Source organism: Manis javanica, chromosome 15, assembly GCF_040802235.1.
Source record: "Manis javanica isolate MJ-LG chromosome 15, MJ_LKY, whole genome shotgun sequence".
NCBI classification, from domain to species: Eukaryota; Metazoa; Chordata; class Mammalia; order Pholidota; family Manidae; genus Manis; species Manis javanica.
In genome coordinates, this window is record NC_133170.1 from 85,690,093 (window position 1) to 85,699,230 (window position 9,138).

At 58.8% G+C, this 9,138-nt stretch overlaps 1 protein-coding gene across 1 annotated transcript; it reads left to right on the forward strand.

Annotated features, from left to right (window-relative positions):
- Window positions 1-2,217: 2,217 nt before the first annotated feature.
- Window positions 2,218-9,055, forward strand: LOC108408975 (RIMS-binding protein 3B-like). Its single transcript, XM_036993258.2, is given in 3 exon segments — window positions 2,218-6,347; window positions 6,349-6,563; window positions 6,566-9,055. Coding segments are annotated over 3 exon segments (4,920 nt in total). The 5' UTR covers window positions 2,218-2,340; the 3' UTR covers window positions 7,264-9,055.
- Window positions 9,056-9,138: the final 83 nt, after the last annotated feature.

A 9,138-nucleotide genomic window follows, 5' to 3' on the forward strand; every position in this document is an offset into this window, starting at 1 on the left:
CCTTTCTGGAGAGGGGCTTTTCATTTGTACCTCCTCTGCACCCACTCTAGACAGGGACACAAATATGTATGACATGTCTCTGCTTTAAAAAGAGAGGTGCCAGGTGGGATGATCAGGGCTGTAGAGTTCTGCGGAGCCTAGGCTCAGCCTGGAGCGTCAGGGAAGGCTTCCTGGAGGAAGAACTGCTAAGTGGAGACCAAAGGACAAGACAAGGTTAGTAGTAGGTAAGTGAACACAAACAGGGGTTACGTGGGACCCACAACCAGTCTGTCATTTTGAACAGAACTCTTGGTCCATTGGGATCAAGTTTGAGACTTGTCATCTGTAAAATAGGTGGTTTAAATAATGAATGGCAAGCCCTGAGGAGTGCATGTGGCATATGGTAGGTGCTCAGTCTGCTGTGGGCATTGTTGTTATTTTTATACCAGGTGAGGTAGGCATCCCAGACAGGAGGAAACCACATGGAAAGGCCCGGAGGCTTTTGAGACAGGGGTATTCTTCAGATTCCTGGAAGAAGGTTGTGAGGGTCTAGGCTAAGCCCTGGATGGGAAGAACTTACCAGACCTCAGGATAGCTCGTACTGCACACCTGGCCCTCAGCTGATAGAGTCCCAGTGGCTCTTCCAGCCTTGGCAGCCTAGTTTTACCAATATATCCATTGTGTAGAGGCTGGGAGAGCTGAAATAACCAGCCATGGTCACTCAACCAAAAAGTGGCAGAGCCTAGATGGACATCCATGTCTCTGACGCTCCCCACTCATCATCAGGCATCTGGAGTGAGTTTCAGGGAACACAGAGAATACCTTCCTGCCTCTATCATGGCAGCCCTGCTGGCCTCAGCCACATTCCTGCCATGTAGACCTCAGTTTCTCTAGTTGCAAAAAAGGGGACTAGGATAAGTGAGCTGCCAACCAGAGCTTTCTGGGCACTGCGTGCTCCTACCTCATTGAAACCTCACAAACAAAATAAATGGATATTCAGAGAAGTCAGGGAAATCTGGGAGGTCGCACAGCCCCAAAGGCAGCTGCATTATTAGCCAGTTTTACAGATGAGGACCTGGAAGTGGCACAAGAAGCCAAAGGACTGTTTCACTCTAAAGGCCCACCAGTCCTAACCACTGGACCACACTGCCCCTTGGGGAACCATGGAATGTTCTCTGACCTGCTGTCTCCAGGAAGATGGTGTAGGAACTCAGCTGGGCCCACAGGGGCCTCTGACTTTATCTTTTGGAGAAGCAGGTAGCCTTGGACACTCCTGGGCCAGAACAAAGGCGGGGGGGTCATGGGAGCCCTATTCTCTCATCTCCCTCCCTGCTCCTCCAACTAACCAGCCTCTTTGGTTTCCACTCCCTCTGCAGACACAAAATGTGAAACTCCTTGGGGGGCTGGGGGGAAGCGTGGGAGGCTTCACAGCTGTGACCCTGAAATCCAGCAGATGGAGCCAGAGTGCCCACAGACGCTGGAGGTGGACTTTTGCAGGTATGACTCCCCACTTAGCTACTTTGGACTGTGTGACCAGGGAGAGGCCCTTATCTCTCATAACGTCCTTACCAAAAAATTGTAAAAGTGAACCAAGAAAACACAGGTGAGGGCTTTGGTGCCAAAGGAGCCCTTCTCTACTGTCTCAGCTGGTACCATGGCCAGGCTACCAGCTCAAGACATCTCCTCTGTAAAATGGACATGGGCGATATAAACAGATAATGTATGCAAGTGCTTAGCACCGCAGAGATCCTTGGAAGGGTAGGTGCAGTGGGAATGCAGGCATCAGATGTACCCTCCCCTGGTTAGGGGCCCAGGACTCACTAAATTTGGGCATATCCTGTTGTGGTTCTCAGCCACCATAGCCAAACATGCCACCTGAACCCAGGGCAGGGCCAGGCCCACGTCTGTTCACACCCCATGGTGATCTTGACCCACACACGGAGCCACTTTCTCTCGGCCCAGAGCAGCAGCCTGCGTTTCCAACAGTGCATGCTGGCCTGTGCAAGGATTGTACTGTGCCTGCAAAAGCGCCCGCGGTGGGCTGCAAGGGGCATATCTCCGACAACAGGGAAAGGCCCGGGGCCAGAGAGACCCCTGGGCATCCTGGGAAGGGCGTGGGCTCTGTGTTGAGCAGGGGCGTCCAGAACCTAAGCCTGGTCTAGGCATCCAGGAGAGGAACGCAGGCTAGTGCACCCGAGATGCGGTGGGAGAACACACCCAGAGGCGGAAGCGGCGCGCGGAGACCCCCAGGGGGCGCCGGAAGGGGCGCGCTGGGCGGTTGGTCGCGGCCGGGGCGGTGGCCGTTGGCAATCAGCGGCCTGGGCCAGGCGAGGTCAGGCGTCTGGCCAGGCCGCGGCCACCATGACCAACGGCTCGCCCAGCTCTTTGGGCGGCGGCCGTGCGACACCCAAGAAGCCGGGTAGTCGGGGCCCAGCGGCTGCAGTACTGGAGGAACAGAGGCGGGAGCTGGAGAAGCTGCGGGCCGAGCTGGAGTCGGAGCGGGTGAGCAGGCGGGCGGAGCGGCGGCGCTTCTCGGCCCAGGCGCGCCAGCTGCGGGAGGCGGCCGAGCGGGAGCGGCAGCAGCTGGTTGACCACCTGCGCTCCAAGTGGGAGGCACAGCGCTGCCAGGAGCTGCGGCAGCTTCGGGCGGAGGTACGGCGAGAGCGCGAGGCCGAGATCCGGCAGCTGCTGCGCTGGAAGGAGGCCGAGAAGCGGCAGCTGCAACAGCTGCTGCACAGCGAGCGCGACGACGTGGTGCGCCAGGCCCGGGAGCTGCAGCGCCAGCTGGCCGAGGAGCTCGTGAACCGGGGTTACTGCGGCCGCGCGGGGGCGCCCAGAGTCGCCGTCTCACAGTGCCGCTGTCGCCTACAAGAAGTGCTGGCGCAGCTTCGTTGGGAGACCGACGGCGAGCAGGCCTCGCGCATCCGCCACCTGCAGGCGGCGCTCGATGTGGAGCGCCAGCTCTTCCTCAAGTACATCCTGGAGCACTTCCGCTGGCACCCTGCTTTGTCCGGTCCCTTGGGACCTCAGGCCGGGCATTTCTCTGAAGAGCCGTTCCCCAAGACCTTCGGGGACTCTCGAGGCCCCCCAAAGTCCGCCAGTCTCCTCGAATCCCTCGACAGCGTGAGCGCTGGCTACCGCGCGCGCTCCCGCTCCCTGGACATGGTGCGTGCGGCGTGCCCCAACTCTCCAGACAGCCTGCTCCCCAAGCGCGCCAGTTCCCTCAATTCCTTGGCACCAGCGCGTTCCCGCTCGCTCGACAGCACCCTGAGTCGCCCCAAAGCCCCCGAATGCCAGCCCCTTCGGGCCGCCTCTTCGCCAGCCGTCTCCATCCTGGGCTCCCGGAAACCCCCGCCGCCGCCGCTACCATCGCCACCACCACCGTCGGAGCACAGGGCCCCAGGCGACCCTCCACGAGAAGACGACTCCGGGAGCCAGCCCTGTGAGTCCCTGACCCCTTCGCCGCCTGTCCTGAACTACCACGAGCTGATGAAGCGGAACTCAGAACTGTCTGAGGCGTTGCACGTGCGGGCACACCGCCGCTCCGGTCTGCACAAAAAGAACACGCCGCTGCGGCGCGCGGGCTTCCCCGACGCGGCCGATGAGAAGGTGAAACGGCTTAAGGAGAAGCGCGCGGAGCTGACAGGCCTCGCGCAGCGCCTAGAGGACCGGGCCCGCAAGCTGCAAGACACCAACCTGCGGGCTGTGAGCGCTCCTGTGCTGGGCGAGACCTGCGCTGGCCTGGAGCTGTGCCAGGCTTTCGCCTGCCAGCGCGCCCGGGACTTGTCGGAGCAGGCGAGTGCGCTGCTGGCCAAGGACAAGCAGATCGAAGAGCTGCGGCAGGAGTGCCACCTGCTGCAGGCGCGCGTCGCCTCGGGCCTCGCCAGCGCCCCGCACTCTGGGGTGGGTGTCTCCCAAGCCCAGTGGCTCAGTATCAGCGACTTGGACCGGCGGCAGCGAGAGTCTCAGCGGGAGGTGCTGCGCCTGCAGAGGCAGTTGGCGCTCCAGCAGGCCACCAGCAGCACCCGCCCGAAGCCCGGTGGCCGCAGCGCACCCTGCGAGGAGGCGCGGGGCCAGGTGCAGGCCCTGGAGAGCGAGCTGGGAGCGCGGCGGCGCGAGTGCGAGGAGCTGAGCGCGCAGGCGGCGGCGGCGCAGCGGCGCGGCGAGGAGGCGGGGGCGCAGCTGCAGGCCGCTCAATGCGAGGGCTCCTGGCTGGCCGAGGAGAAGGCGCAGTTCCAGGCCCAGGCCGACTGGACACAGAAGGTGGCGGACGAGAACAAGGACGTGTGCGAACAGCTGGGCCGCGCGTGCCAGGAGCGCGACGCCGCCGGCTTGCTAGCGGGGCAGCTGCTGCAGCAGGCGGCGCGCGGGCAGGACAGGCGGGAACAGCTGGAACACGACCTGCAGAAGGCGCCGTGTGATCTGCAGGCTCCTCGGAAGGAGACGCGCGCCCTGCCGTGCCAGGCTGGTCACGCGCCCCAGGAACCCGAGGGAGCCCCCCACGCCCTGGAGTTCCGAGTTGCGGGTAGCGGAAGGACCAAGTTGCAGCCAGGGCCTAAAGACCAAGCCCTGTCCCAGCCCGGCAGAGACCAAGTGGAGGAGAAGGCAGAGTCTCTGCTGGAGAGCCGAGCTGCCCTCAGGGAGCCAGCCAGCGACCCCCACGCGCCAGACAGCATCCCAGACAGCCGGCCTTTGGACTCCAGGCCCCAGGCCAAGAAAGCTAGCTCCCAGTGGGACTCCTCCTCTGAGGTGGGGTCCGCGTGGGCGACTGTGCCATCTTGCCCGACTCTGGACATGGACACAGCCAGCAAGGTGGAGGATCTAGAGCCTGAGAGTGTGTCCTTGACCCTGGAAATGGGGGACTCAGAGGCTCCCCCCACCCCCCAGCTCAGGATCTTCCTGGCTCGGTATAGCTACAACCCACTTGAGGGACCCAATGAGCACCCTGAGAGTGAGCTGCCCCTCACAGCTGGGGATTATATATATATCTTCGGGGACATGGATGAAGATGGCTTCTATGAAGGGGAGCTTGAGGACGGCCGGCGAGGACTGGTGCCCTCCAACCTGGTGGAGCAGATTACAGACAACGACATCCTGGGCTGCCTGCCCCCGACATTCCCTGACCTTGGCCCCCCATGGCTCCTGGCTGGGCAGGGCAAAGCTTCAAAGGAAAACACTGGGCAAAGCCTATTGCCTGGGAAAGCCCAGGGAACTGTGGACAAGGGGCCATGCCAGATGGTGAGGGTAGGCTCCAAGACAGAAGTGGCGACAGAGCTCTCAGATGCCAAGATGGAAGATGGCTGTCTGAACTCACTGAATTATGCACAGGAGCAGAGGTTCTCCAGATCCCTTCTGGGGGCGAGAGGGATCCTTTGTGTGGCCCCCATGCAATTACACCTGCAGAGAGTTGCAGCCACATCAGCTGAGATCATCTGGGTCCACAGCAGCAGCAGCAGCCATGCCCACATGGTATACCTTGATGACCAGGAGCATGCCCTGACCCCAGCAGGGGTGAGCTGCTACACCTTCCACAGCTTGTGTCCTGGCACAAGGTACCAGGTGCGGGTGGAGGTGCAGCTACCGTGGGACTCACTGCAGGTGTGCTGGAAAACAGTGTCTCCTACCATCACCTTCAACACACCCGTGGCAGGACCCCCTGACCCTCCCCTGGATGTGCTGGTGGAATGTCACCCTTCATCAGGTCTCCTGGTGGTCAGCTGGCTCCCAGTGACCATCGACTCAGCTGGGTCCTCCAACGGAGTCCAGGTCACTGGCTATGCTATATATGCTGATGGGCTCAAGGTTGCGGAGGTCACCGAAGCCACAGCTGGGAGCACCGTGTTGGAATTTTCCCAGCTCCAGCCTACCCTGATGTGCGAGAAGGTCTCGGTGAGAACTATGTCACTTTGTGGCGAGTCTCTGGATTCTGTGCCAGCTCAGATCCCTCACAACTGTTTAGCCTGTCACCAATTGCCAGAGACTTCTCCCTTGAGGTGCACCTATGGTGACCCATCCACCTGCCCAGTCACCATCCCTGTCTGCCCTCAGAGGCTGACACTAGCTTCCCTGAGCTCCAACAGCAGCCCTCACACCCCTGGACGCTGCGGGGAGAACCAGGCTGAGTTCCTAGAAGCAATCATTGAAGAAACCCCAACGAGGAGGTCCCCACTGCCCAGCCTGAGTTCAGAAGGAGAATGTCCAAGTGCGGGATCTGACAGTCAAGCTCAGAGGCCTGAGGAGGCCTGGGAGGTCCGCAGAAAGGCCCTGCTCTTTTAGAAGAGTCCCCAGAACCACAGACTGCCTCTGCCCAGTGGCCAGTGCAGGAGGGAGGAAGACTACTACCAGCACATGGGCACCCGACAAAGCCCCTGAGTGTGGACCCAGGAAGGAACCATATTAGAAGGGTGCCCTTGAGAAGATCCTCGGGCAAAAGCAACACACACAAGTGTTCACCCCTTCCCAGCTGGGCACCAGCCAACAATATGTGTCTGGCTTCCATGACTTTTTGCAGGAGGAGGAGGCAGTGGGCTTTGGTCTATGGGACACAGAGAAGCAAGGGCAGAGAAAGGAGCTTAGACCCAGAGGGGGAGAGGTCAGGCTCTGGGGGATGAGAGGGAGTGCCAGCTCCAGGAGCCCAGTGCAGCCCTTTGCCCAGCTTCATCCAGCAAAGTTATTAAGATGTCCAGGGGTGGCCCCCCACTGCTGGGGACAGGGGTGGATACCCCAGTCAGGGTCTTTGTTGCCCTCTTCGATTATGACCCCCTGGTGATGTCTGCCAACCCCGAGGCAGAGCTAGCCTTTCAGAAAGGGCAGCTGCTGAGACTGTGGGGCTCCCAGGACCCCCATGGCTCCTACTATGGAGAATGCAATGGGCAAGTGGGCAACATCCCTGGGCACCTGGTGGCCAAGGTGGAAGTGGACATGGAGAGAACTGATGCGAGGTGGCATTTGCCAGCACAAGGGCCCCTGCCTTCTGTAGCCCACCTCAATAACTTTGCGGGGCTCACCAGCCCCCAGGGCTCCTTCCCCATGTCCCAAGGGAACCCCAGAAGGCCCCAACTGGGGGATCCAACAACCATGGTGGTTGCTTTGGACTATGACCCCAAGGATAGGCAAACGGGACCAGGTGAAGGGCAAGTTGTCACTGAGGGCAGAGGATGTAGCCACAGTAAGCCACATGTACTTACTGTAGATGACAAGGGATTCTATTATGGGGAGTCAGGTGGTCAGAGGGACCTGGTCCCGGCCCACGTGCTGGACTGCATGTCCCTCCATGGAGAATGAGCCAGGCTCCCTGCCTGGGAAGTGGCCTTTGGCCATGCACACCCAGCCCAGAAGCATCCGCACGCATTCCTTGTGCCTCTGTAAGCAGCACTTGCTCCAGTGCTACTACGCGACACGGAGAGCAGTGCCCAGGCATCCCCTAGCCTCTGAGAGCAGTAGGGCTTAAGTTTGAACTGAGCTGTTTCCAAAAGGAAATAGAACAAGCAGCCCCTTGAGGGCCTGACAGGCTGTTTAGGACTGTCAGTTCGCTCCTGCAGGTATTTGCAGAAGTGCCTTTTTCCGTACTCAATGTGGGCTTTCCTGAGACTTTAACTTAACTCGCCCATTGTCCTGTATATTTGAAAATTTCTCAAGAAAAGCCTGCCTCTTAAAAAACTAGAAGACCAGAATGTTATTTTTCCATCTTGTGTTCAACCCCTCATTAAAATGTTCATAGTAAAAAAAGAAAATATTTTAGAAGTGCAAGCACAACCAGGGAATTAAAAGCCTGCCTCTCCTCTCTCTCTTCTGGCCAGGGCTGGCACGGGATACAGACACATTCACGGCCAAAGGGGGAGGGTGCCCCCTTACACTGCTAGCAGGGCCTCCACGGGGCCCCCAGAGCCAGGGCTGAGAAGCAGGGCCCCAAAGGCTTGGCATGGCCAGTCATTCCCAGGGGCGTCCCTGCCCTCGGGCTGTGTCCCTGGTGTTGGCCCTTTCTGGAGGGTGGGGCCTGAGTCTTCCGAGCTGGGGACCCCACTGTGCATGGCATTAGTAACAGCCCCCTTTCCATATTGACCCCGTTTTTCAGAACCGCTGAGGCTCACGCCCTGCCTCCCCCCGTTGTTGGGCAGATCACATGGCTGTAGAGCTGCTTCCTCCCATGGTCTCAGGGCCCTTACCCCCGTCCCGGGAGGGTAGGGATGAAGGGTAGTCTTCACTGTCCCCTTTTGTTTGACACCCTTTTGTTTTCCCACACTCAGCAACACTGTCAGAGAAAGGGCATCAGCTCCCCTGGAGCAGGAGGAACGGGCCAAAACCATTCCCAGCAGAAGGATGGAGCCACGGGCAGGTTCCTTGGGTAGTTGGTGAGCTGGATTCAAAGTGCTGCACCGCACTGTCCCTCAGGGCTGAAGGCAGGAACAGGGAAGAAGCAGGCCTGGCGGCTGTCTCAACCTGACACACTGCTGCCTTACCGTCAAAGAATGCAGGAGATGATGTGCCCACTAACAGCTGTGGGGCCCAGCCCGGGGAGAAAACCCTTTTTGCTTTCCATCCACAGAGAGCCAAGATCATGCCCCCTCATGTTCACAACCACCCATTTGTACAGCAGGAAAGGCCCAGAAGGCTTTCGCTGCCCTAGGGAGGCAGCCCAGACTGGCTCACAGTTTCTTAAATTGTGATGAAATAGACAAAACAAAATATACCATCTCAACCATTTTTAACTGTGCAATTCAGTGGTAAGTACATTCATATTGTGCAGCCAATTTCCAGAACTCCTTTTATCTTGTAAAACTGAAACTCAGTACCCATTAAACAACAGCTCATTCCCTGCTCTCCTCAGCCCCTGATAACTAGTAACTCTTTTCATCTGTCTTCTGTCTCTGAATTTGCCTGCTCTAGGGATCTCACATAAGTGGACTCATATAGAAAATTCGTCCCTTAGTGTCTGGCTTATTTCACTTAGCGTAACGTCCTCAAGGTTCATCCACGTTGTGGCATGTGTCAGAATTTCCTGCCTTTTTAACGCTGAGTTTCATGTATACCACATATTGTTTACCCATTTGTCTGTCAGTGGACACTTGGACTGCTCCCACAGCAATTGTGAATAATGCTACGAACATGGGTGTGCAAATATCTCTTCTCAGCTGTCACAGTTTTTCAAACCATCAGATC